This window comes from Mesocricetus auratus, unplaced genomic scaffold (genome assembly GCF_017639785.1).
Source record: "Mesocricetus auratus isolate SY011 unplaced genomic scaffold, BCM_Maur_2.0 Super-Scaffold_100011, whole genome shotgun sequence".
NCBI lineage: Eukaryota > Metazoa > Chordata > Mammalia > Rodentia > Cricetidae > Mesocricetus > Mesocricetus auratus.
This window is the reverse complement of record NW_024429195.1, coordinates 6,082,482-6,094,270: the sequence shown is the minus strand read 5'-3', so window position 1 is coordinate 6,094,270 and position 11,789 is coordinate 6,082,482. Positions and strand designations below refer to the sequence as shown.

At 42.7% G+C, this 11,789-nt stretch overlaps 1 protein-coding gene and 1 pseudogene across 1 annotated transcript; both read left to right on the top strand.

The window, feature by feature from the left end:
• Nucleotides 1-408: 408 nt before the first annotated feature.
• Sucnr1 (succinate receptor 1) lies at nucleotides 409-11,556 on the top strand. The gene is made up of 2 exons (XM_013118988.3): nucleotides 409-582; nucleotides 9,314-11,556. Exons 1-2 carry the CDS (start codon nucleotides 475-477, stop codon nucleotides 10,262-10,264), a joined length of 1,059 nt encoding a protein of 352 aa, XP_012974442.2. The 5' UTR covers nucleotides 409-474; the 3' UTR covers nucleotides 10,265-11,556.
• On the top strand, nucleotides 11,360-11,464 carry LOC121143414 (annotated as a pseudogene).
• Nucleotides 11,557-11,789: the final 233 nt, after the last annotated feature.

Sequence of the window (11,789 nt, the reverse complement as noted above, 5' to 3'; positions counted from 1 at the left end):
GAACTTAATCACAGACAATAAGGATGCCATCTAAAGTTCTAAAAGCCTTTCAAGAGTACGCTGACAGGCTGCATGCTGAGACCAGAGTTTCCAGGGAAAAACTTTACAGTTCCCTCAGGATTTCTGCGAAGAGGTTTAAGTTATTGTGTGCTTAACACAGAAGAAGTGACCAAAAAACGTGAAAAACAAGGGAAAAGGTGAATTTGACTACATAGTAAACATAAAGAGTTTGCCAGTCCTTGATATCTAAAGGTGTGTATGCATGTGGAGAGAAAGAATGCTTCTCTGTTGTTCGGGGAGTGAATACAATAATTTCGGCTAGAGTGTTCTCAAAACATCTTGGTTGAAAGTGCTTCCTGCAAAATGAGTCATCTGTTATGTGTTTTCACTCTTTGAGAGTTCCTCGGCTCGACTTGGAGGGTTATCTGAATAAATTATCCCTGCCTCTTGAATTATTAATCTTGGCTGCATGATATGCAAATCAGACGGCCCTGGCCATGTCCAGCGACACACCAGTGGGTCCAGAAGCTGTCTACAGCAACTGGCAGAGTTTCTGTTAAGAGAGAGGCCTCCAGCAGAATGGTAAGGGATGCTACAGCCCATACTTCCTGAACATATTTAGGAACGCCAGGCTTTCTGGTGAGGGTTTCTTTTCAAAGTGGCCTGTGAGTTAACCGGTGCTCGGGGAGCTGTTCTTAAGTAGATATGAGGCAGCAAAGGGAAAAGGCTGTCACTTCTGACTCTCACCTCTGCTCTCTATGGCTCTAAATGTACTGATTTAATGGCTAAATACTAAATTTATTTTACTTTAAAAGGTCTACTGTAATTGGGATGATTTGAATAAATAAAAGTATTTACAGAAAAGGGGAACTGCCTCACATCCTGGAAAATAACCTAGCATGTAAATTTTAAAGAAAAATCTAATAGGATGAATTTTCAGTCATTGTAAACTTTACATTTTGCATTTACGTACAGCAAGATGGATATATTTAAGAAAAGGGTTTACTAAGGAAAGGGGCAAATTGCAGAAGCAACTGCTATTTACTCACCAGAACTTTCCAAGCTGTATGAGCTATTCTCTAACACTCTAGTGAAAAATATAGCTTGACAAATACTGTAATTTTTAATGTATTGGTGTCATTTGTGAAATATGGAAATAGAAAGTAATTGATGAGCACCAAATGCTTGCATTTTTATATACTGCGAAAACTGTTTCAGTTAAATTGCTCCGTGTGAAAGCAACTTGCTGAAATACCTTCGTTACTGTGTAACTTTCCAGTGCCAGCTACAATGTTAACTTCTGCTAGGTTCTCTGTCATAGCTAAGGGTATAGAAAGACATTTTTATTAGAATAAAGGGGATTTTTTATTAGCATCGATTTTCTAGACCTCTGGTAAAGAACATACATTATTTTTACATTTAGAAGAGCTGATTTTATAACGAGTTTCCCACCATTTCAAATTAAGAATGATCCCTAGCAGTTTTTCTCATGCATGTGCATTCAGCTTCTTAAATCCAACAGACTCGGTGTTTGTGGGCTAGGAGCTAATGGTTTCACTTTAGTCAGCAATGCAGGTTTTAAAGAAAGCACACTGTGAATGGTTCACTCAGATAAGTAAAAGCCTGTTAGTCAACGTATCCATTGCCTATAGACAGGAAGGCTCCTGGGAAGCAGGAGGGAGGCTAGTAATGTGCCAGGGGAAATGCCCCCTTCTATTGAGAGTTTTGCTTAAATGAACACCCCTTACTTCCCTGATGTGTATAATTATGTCACAGCAAGAACACACACACATCGCTGGATTTGGAGTACAACATTCTTAAAGTAGTGTGTCTTTGTGAAGTTGAATCAGTCTACAAGTAACAGGCAGCCTGTCTCTAGAAAACCATGGCCTGTTAATATTATGAATGTGAAAATAGCCGTAAAAATGAAACAAATTGAGACAATTATATTAAAGTAATAGATTATGAGATATCGTCAAAAGCAGAATCACATTTTAACAAAGTTTCAGTAACATTAAAGTATAAAAATATTAGGACTGATTGGTTTAAATTTTTTCCTTTTTGTTTTTTTGCTATTTGATTCCACACTGTATTACACAGTTAATATGTACTTTATCCACAGACTTTTTGTTTTTAATTATTTCCTGTACTTTAGATTATATTAATCACATGATTTTCCCCTCCCCTTTTCCTCCCTCTGTACCCTCCTGTACACTCTCCCTTACTCTCTTTCGGATTCATGGCCTCTTTATCCATTAATTGTTGTTAAATGCATGTATGAGCATGAATATACCAAAATACCACCTGTTCAGTCTGTATACCATAATTTATTCAACGGCTTCAGAGGACGTTGTGGAAGAGGCAGACAGGAAGACTGTGGGATGTATCTCAGGAAGCTTCTGGTAGGGCTGTGTCTCCCAGTAATGGCAGACGCTGCACCCACAGAGCCTCACCAAATGACTGCCAAAGCCAAGCTGAACAGAGGCAACAACAGCCGTGTGGAAGTGGGTGGTGGGAGCCCAGGAGGTCTCAGCCCTAAGGAAGAACTCCAGTCAAGGAAGGGAAGCCCAGAGTGGGAGCAATAGTCTTACCAGGGGAGAGCAGGCCAGTCGTTTTGTCCAAAACCACAGAGACCACCTGAAAATTGACACTTGTAAAGATTTTTTTTTTGTGGTGGTGGTGGTTTGTTCCTAAAGCAAGATTTACTTCTATGAGAAGCAATACAAAGGTACGGATTAATAACTAAAAGTAATCAATCCATTTAAAGCCATTTGTTTTCTGTAACTGGCCCTGGTGGTCTCTGTTTTTACTAAACCTTCAGCCTTCAGGCTCTCTGGGTCACTGGAAAACAGAATCCTCCATCGCTTCCACGTGGCCCCTGACATGTCTTTGTGGATACATTTTTCCATTCCATCTTGTGATCCATATAAATTGCATAAACCCATGGCATTTCCTCAGCTTAAATGGGATCCGGTATAATCAGAAAGAGGAAGAGGAAATTCAAAATGAAGCAAATGAGGTTCTAATCTCCAGAAAACTTTTTATTGTCTTAATTTTCATTTAACGTGTGTACCCACCCCTTCAGTGTTTCCTACGTGATGTAAGATCACAGAATGAGTCTTGAAGAGCTCTAACATTAAAGCCTAGACAAACAAGGATTAGTTACCCAAAGAGCTAGCAAATAGTCAAAAGGGGGAAAGAGACTGCACTGTTCTAGAAGGCAAGGAGGAAAAGGCTTCCAGATCCATGGCATTGAAAGGTGCCGCGGATTTGAGTATAACAGTGAGAAATGTCCATTGTCTAATGACCCACGCATGTTAGCTTTTTAAAAGTCCGTGTATCCCTCCTTTTTTTAACTCTACTTTTTCAATTTTTGATAATTTCACACATAAATATTACATTTACATCATTTCCTCCTCTGTCTCACCCCCTTCCAACGTCTGCTGTGTTCTTCCATTCCGCAAATCCTTCTGTAATTTTTAGTTACAGATAGGCATGCATACACAGAGAGACACATATTTAGTAGATATGCACATACATAGATCCATAGATGATGCAAATGTATATACAACCCACCATTAAGTCCATCTAGTGGTGTGTGTACATACACACACGTAGAGGTGATCACTGGGAATTCAATAACATCAGGGGGTTCATCCCTAGAGAAAAGTAATGTTCCCCTCTCTCAACAGCTGTAGATTGTCACTGGCCCCTCCTCTAAGGGTGGCTTCCTCTTCACTTCAATCTCTCCCATTCATAGCGGCATGTCAACAGGTGTTGTCATTATGTAAGTCCTGTTTATGTGGCCACCTTGTTGAGATTTTCTGGGTGCAACTTCCCTACCATGCCTAGAAGACACTATTTCACAGCAGGCACCTGTTCCTCTGTCTTTTAAGTCAGTCTGCCCCTATTCCACAATGTTCTTTGAATCTTAGCTTTAAATGTACTAACTGGGACTGGACCACCCCAACCCTGCCCATTGTGGATGTCTGCAGCAGTCTCCAGCTGGGGAAGAGGGCCTTCTTCATCAGAATGGACTGATGTACAGGGTCTGCTTTTTTTAATATTTTGCAATTTAAAAGTTTTATGTTATTAATTACATGCATCTATTGGTTTACTTTAAGAAGCTAAATAAGCATAGACAGACAGACAGAATGTAAAAATAAACCAAAGGAGAAACGACACAATAGAAGCCTTACTGTTAAGGCTGGAAGCATTTTGGTATATATATCTTTATAGACTTCTGTGTGTTTAACAATTTCAGATTGAACTCTAATTCTTAAATCCTTAAACCAATTCTAGAAGCTACATATTAAAGTTTGCTTTAGACAAATCTGTTTATAAATCAGAGGTCTCAATACCATAGTGACTGGTGTGTGTGGTTTGTGTGTGGTGTGTGTGCGTGTGTGTGTGGTGTGTGTGTATCCTATTATGCACAGCCTAAGTAGGTAAGTCTTATTTTGTGGATTTATATACTTCTCTAGCCAAGGAGGAAGTGTATCTGAAACTGCTTTATAAACAGTCAGGTTTCTGGCCCTCTCTATTCAGCATGCGATTCCAGACCACATGCTAACTGTTAGCCACTGTGCAGACGCAAAGGATTTAACAATGAACAAAACAACGTTGTAAGAATGCGTAAGTCAGAATTTAATGCATATGGACGGCACGCACTGGGGGCACCTGGCTTATTTGGATTTGGTGAACAGGCAGCCAATTAGGGAAACCATCTTTGTACTGGGGCCTGAAAGAAATACAGACAGTAGACACACTGTGTGGGCGTGAGAGGAAGAGCCGCAGAAGAGATGCAGATGCCCTAGCACAGTGGGACCGCCCTGTGCAGTTGGAGCACAGAAGGAGAGAGGAGCTGGAGCAGGGCGAGCAGGCTGAAGTGGGGAGCAGGGGTGCAGGGGTGCAGGGGAGCAGGGCGAGCAGGCTGAAGTGGGGAGCAGGGGTGCAGGGGAGCAGGGGTACAGGGGAACAGGAGGACAGGGGTGCAGGAGTGCAGGGGTGCAGGGGTGTAGGGGAGCAGGGGAGCAGAGGAGCAGAGGGGCATAGGGGCAGGGGTGCAGGAGAGCAGGGGTGCAGGGGAGCAGGAGGGCAGGGGAGCAGGGGGACAGGGGTAAAGGGGAGCAGGGCGAGCAGGCTGAAGTGGGGAGCAGGGGTGCAGGGGTGCAGGGGAGCAGGGGAGCAGGGGGGCAGGGGTGCAGGGGAGCAGGGGAGCAGGGGTGCAGGGGTGCAGGGGAGCAGGGAGCAGGGGGCAGGGGAGCAGGGGAGCAGGGGGGCAGGGGAGCAGGGGGGCAGGGGAGCAGGGGGTGGGGTGTGAACATTGAGAACGTGGACTTTAGTCCTTGGAAGGATCTTAACATAGGATAGCAGCATGATTTTATGTTGAGCTGTAAATTTGTCAGGAAAAGGTAAAATGAACAAGAGTCAAAAAAAAAAGTGTGAGGACACAGCAGGAGAATATGATACATGTAACGTATTCCCTTTGTGGACTGATGGAAATATATATGTGTATATAATGTATCATATCCTCCTGCTGATATATATATATATATATATATATATATATATAGCGAGGAACTGACAGATTTGAGAAATACATAAAAATTAAAGTCTGCAAAGCTTGGTAGTTTGTTCTTGATGGAAGTTTAACTGCAGCTGACTGTCAAGACTTCTGCGGTAGGCATTTGGATAAATGGAAAATCATTTTACTGGCAAAGGTGGCTCAAGATTAGCTAACAAATTAGGATGCCTAAAGTCAAAGGTGCCTGTAAGAAATCAATCCACAGCAATACAATAAACTATTGGCATTCATCATACAGATCCGAGACAGATTACAAATGTAGGAGCTGTTTGCACATAAATAGTCATTAAAGCTTGAACATGGGTAACATCACTCAAGATGAATACAGAGGAGGGAAAAGGGAACTGAGATAGGACATCAACGTCTCTCGAGCATCCACGGAGAGGAAAAGAAAGCCGGGATTCTGACTTGTCCCGAAAGGAAACAAAGGGCATGTCCCTAACAATTTACTGCAGGCTAACAAATCAACTGGTGAAACTGACCACTGGATTGGGAAATGTGGTGGCTGTTTGAAGAATTTGGGGTCACAAACCAGATTAGGGAGTGCTAGACAGAAAGTGGGTCCAGACGTGAAAGCATTTGGTGAGACATTTCTCCAGAAAACAAGCCTGAAGAGGAGGGCAACCTGGGCTGCAGGGGAAAGCCTTTAAACCTGGAACAAACTTTTAAGAGTGATAGACAAAGGTGTTTAAGTGCTGGTTGACAAGGTAGAGATGGACGAATCTAGAAACAAAACTGGAACACCAAGGATGTGCCAAGGGCAAGTCCTTGGTATAAGGAAGAAGTCAGAAAGGGTGTTGAGAGGAGTGATCTAAAGAGCAGATGGATCTGAGAATGGGTGGTTCCAGAGTGAGCCGTTGAAGAATCTCCATCCTGGTGAGCTATGGGGCAAGGACAACTGTCTGTGGTGAGCGGGCTGGAGTAGCTGGAAAGGCGTCCGAAAGCGGAAAGAAATATGAAATCGAGAAGCGCAGCACACCCCGCCATTCTCTACAGAGGGACTGACAGGGAAAACACACAGCTTGGTCCTCCAGCAGAGTCTATGGGAACTGGCTCAGACAGGGTCGTGTCAGCACGAGGCTGGCGGTGGATACCCAGTGCCCATGTTAAAACGACGGGTGGGGCATGGGACATCCCAAGGCTGGAGAGGCAGAGACCAGAGGCTCCCTGAGGCTTTCTCAGCAAATTGCTCTAGCCGATTGGTGAATTCACGGTTCAGAGAGAAAGACTGTCTGGGAGAATCAAGTAGTGAGTTAGGAAACACACGCCAACCTCTGGCCACCGTATATACAAACACATATGTGAACACAGATGCACTGGTACAAACACATATGAGCACACACCTCACAAAAGTAACGGTAAAATACTGAAATTATCTGCAAATTTATGATGTACGCTCGTAAATAAAACGCTACCAAGATGCCAGAAACCAACTTCAATAACATCTGAATTTGACCAAAATAGATACATTTACTACATATCTTCCTCATAGAAAAATTTACTGTCTAAAAGCTTCATATGAAAATAGATTGTACTTATAATGAAATGATTATTTGACTGTAACTAATACTCTCAGCCATGTTTAACAGGAAAAAATTATGAAAGTTTGTTTTCAACCTTCTTCCTTGTATTATAAATAATTAGGGTCTATCATTTTAAAAATTCAACATATTTTCAGGTTACTCAAGTCCTTGAAATATTCTGACTACAAAGTAGCCTTACTGCCAAAGAATGATGACAAGTTATCAGAAGTTTGAATTAGTATTTGGAGGGTCTTACTACAATGTTTTATTAGTTGGCATGGTGGTTAGTTTCAAAGGTCGATGTGACATGACCTAGAATTACTGGGATGTAGACTCTGAATGAGAGACTGTCTACATTGAGCTGGTCCATGGGTGTGTTTGTGGGAGACCATCTTAATTAAGTGATATTGCATATTCAACCCACGGTTGGTCAGTACCATTTCCTAGGCGAATCCCTGCGCTGTAAAAAATGTGGAGAAATCCAGCTGAGTACAAGAAAGCAAGAAAACAGGCACGCACGGGTTCATCTTGCTCCTCTCATGACTGTGGATGTGATGAAGCTAGCATCCACTCTATGATGGACTGGAAACCGGAACTGTGAGCTACAATAAACTGGCCCTAAGTAACGTTTTGTCAGAGCATTTTATTCCAGCAATAGAAATGAAACTAGGAAAGTTGGGCATGTGACCTCAGCAAGGACTAAGTTGTCTGAATGCTGTGCTCTCAAAATTCATGTGCCGGGGACCTAACTGTATGGAATGACGGGGCTTCCATGAAAATAAAGGCCATGGCCCTCATGATTCAGATAGTGTCCTTGTGACGGGACAAAGGGAGCTGCCCTGCCCTGTGATTGCCAGGAGAATGGCATGACTTGTCACTAGATACCGAGTCTGCTAATACTTTCATCTTGTACTTTCCTGACTGTGTAAGGAAGTCAAACAGCTCTGTTATTTCTGCATTGTCCACTATAAGATACATTGCTACAGGCACAGGTACTGACAAAAACAGCACAAAACCGAAGTTTCTATACTCCGGTGAAATCATTTCTCAAATAATTCTGCAACCAGTCCCTACTTCATATTTTTATTCATATTAAACGAAGCAGTCCTCAGAAAGTGGTGAGCATAATGCCTGATTACACCATTAGCTCGCAACACATGGTGACCAGCATTGCTATCTCTACGGTTTCTTGGCATCTTCTTTTGAATCTTAAGACATTCTATTTTAAAATGGAGTGGGTAATATGTTCTCAGTTTAATAAAATAAGAAAAATTCTTTACTATACTCAACCAGCTAAAAGCTATTTTCAAAAAGACAACTGTATCCAGACTTCCTTCCATGGGTTAGAGTTCAGTTCAGTTTGACAGCAGAATTTGTGGGGATCTATGTCTGGCCCTGAAGATACAAAGGTGAGTTAGCTTCTGCTCACTGCTTGTGTGATCACATTTTATTTTTATTAATCCCTCTTTTTGTTTCTGTGCTTAGCTCTGTCACGTGGTCTTCCTGTGTTTGGAAGCAACTCCTCATCAAGTAGAGAGATCTGGTTCTTATTCCCAGAAGGCGAGCTTCACTCCATCCCCAAACTTACTTTCACTTTCATTATACTTAGTATTTTTATTTATTTACTTATTTACATGTGTGTGCATACACACAATTCTGAATGAGCGTGCACATGTGTACATGAGCCTGTACAGGTGTGGAGGTCAGGAACAAACTGCAGGAGATAGTTTTCTTCTGACATTTTAATTATTACTTGCTTTTATTCATATCTTTAATACCGTATCCTGTATATTTTTCCGGCTTCTTCTCAAGAAACCATCCATTGCCTCACATTAGCCGCTCTGCTTTATTCATGGCTACCCAGCGACGAGGATGCAGCTTGAAGATGGTCAATGCAGCCTTGTTGAAATAACACAGTCAGGTGCACATATAATGTGTGAGTTTGCATACAACACACTAATGTGTATGAACGTGTGCTTTTTTTATTTTGAGATGGGGTGGTCTCCCTACATAGCGTAGCTTGTCTGAAACTATGTAGACTATGTGGTCCTGGAACTCACAGACATCTGCTAGCCTCCTGCCCCCCCCCGCCAGCTCTAGTACTAAAGGTATACCCCGTCACACATGACTAATATGTGCATTCTTCACCATTTGCCCTTGGCCACAGCCTAGTGTGTGATCTTTTATTTCCTTTCTGCTTTAGTCACAGAATTCATCGTGTCAAAACTGGCTGGCAGCAGAGAATATCTTGAAAAAGTACTACCTCTCCACGTTCTATGGGATTGAGTTCGTTTTGGGGATGCTTGGGAACGTCACGGTGGTGTTCGGCTACCTCTTCTGCCTGAAGAGCTGGAACAGCAGCAACGTGTATCTCTTTAACCTTTCCATCTCTGACTTTGCTTTCCTGTGCACCCTCCCCATGCTGATAAGGAGCTATGCCAACGAGAGCTGGATGTACGGAGACGTTCTCTGCATTTTCAACCGATACGTGCTCCATGCCAACCTCTACACCAGCATCCTCTTCCTCACTTTCATCAGCATCGACAGGTACCTGCTCATGAAGTACCCTTTCCGAGAACACGTTCTGCAGAAGAAGGAGTTTGCCGCACTGATCTCCTTAGCTGTCTGGGTCTTGGTCACCTTGGAGGTCCTACCCATCTTCCCTTTCATAAATGCTGACCAGTCAGGCAAAGACACCGTCTGCAAAGACTACGCAAGCTCTGGGAACCCCAAATACAATCTCATTTACAGTCTGTGCCTGACTTTGCTGGGCTTCCTCGTTCCCCTCTTTGTGATGTGCTTCTTCTATTACAAGATGGTGGTCTTCCTGAAGAGGAGGAGCAGGCAGCAGGTGACCGCCCTGCCGCTGGACAAGCCGCTGCGCTTGGTGATCCTGGTGGTGGCGATCTTCTCTGTGCTCTTCACGCCCTACCACGTCATGCGCAATGTGAGGATCGCCTCGCGCCTGGACAGCTGGCCACAGGGATGCTCGCAGGAGGTCATCAAAACCTTGTACATTGTCACCCGGCCTCTGGCCTTCCTGAACAGCGCCGTCAACCCCCTCTTCTACTTTCTCATGGGAGACCACTTCAGAGAGATGCTGATCAGCAAACTGAGACAGTACTTCAAGTCCCTTACCTCCTTCAGGACATGAGCTGCTGGATGCTGGCTGTTGTTGGATTTCGTTTTCCCTCCTGGTCCTGCTGCCCTTTTCAGTCCCAAATAAGCATACAGAGACATATGTTGATTATAGAACTGCTGGTCGATGGCTAGGAATTCTTATCGGCTATCCCTGTCTTAATTTTTAACCCATTTCTGTTGATCTATGTATTTCCACATGGTCTTGGCTTACCAGAGAATGCCTGGAGTGTCCTATTCCTCCTGGTCACTCCGTGACATCCCTTTCCCAGAATTCTCTAGTCCCCAAGTCCCGCCTATCTTCCTGCCTCTATTGGCCAAACTGTTTTATTCATCAACCAATAAGAGAACCATATATGCAGAAGGATGTCCCCCATCAGCAGGACTTCAGTCAGCCAAATTGCTCCGCAGTTGAGTTTTAGCCAAGTAGACCACCATCTCCAGGCGTTAGCTCCCCCAACTCATGCAATGACAGAGTACAAGCTGGGTCATTGACAGCCAGCAAGTCTGTTTAAATATGCACACATATCTGTCCTTATTTCAGGTTGTACCCAGAGCATGAGAAAAGACACTTGAAAAAGTGTTAGTGTCTTTGCTCAAGAACTGAAAGAAAGTGAACTAACGCTGCCAATGGTCTGGACACTTAAGATCTAAAACCATGGAATTTTAAGAATTCTTCTGTCTGTATAAAAGAAATACAATGTTATAAAAAAAGAAATACAATGTAGCTAGATTATCATTCTGCATGCATTTCATCATTGGTCAGGTTGATAAATATGTTTAGCAAATGCTCTGCGATTTTTATTCTTGCAATATTAAAACTTTATGTGAAAAATAAATAGAACTCAATATAGACCATTAGCTGTTATTTATAGGAGCTATATTCTTGAAAAAATGTAAATGAGAGCAATACTTAATAAAAGCAGTATAATTAGTTTCTCTTTACTGATCATGAACTGTGTTTCACCTGTAGTATATCAGTCAGTCCTTTTCTGTTAGATGGTCTATAGCAAATAAGAATCTTTATTTAGGTTAGCTGGGTGTAAAATGTTCAACAAAGGGACTAATTTGGCTCTCAGGAAATTTGGCTATGATCAAATTCCACAATAATAGTTTTGTGCAGTGGCAGTATCGTAGCCAAGGAGGTTTATCCGAGGCATGATTATTGCTAATTGAAAACAAAACAAATTCCACAGTAATTTTACTCAAATATTGAAGATGCATGCCAAGGACAGATTCAGGAATTCTGCCATTACAAAACTCGTAATGTGTTGGAAACTCATAGGAAAATAAAGCACACCAAAATGAGCTCATCTGTTTCTGTGATGATTGTGCTGGCTGTAGTTTTGACGTCATAATCTGATGTCCCCAGCATGGAAATATTGTAAACGACCCCTCCACTTCCATCTCCTCTAAACAGAGAACTTTAGATCACATTACTGGGGCTGGAGCATAGCATGCAGAATGCTTGCTGCTCTTGCTGAGGTTTAGGTTCAGGTCTTAGCACCCAGGCTGAGAAGCTCACATCTCCCTGTAACTGC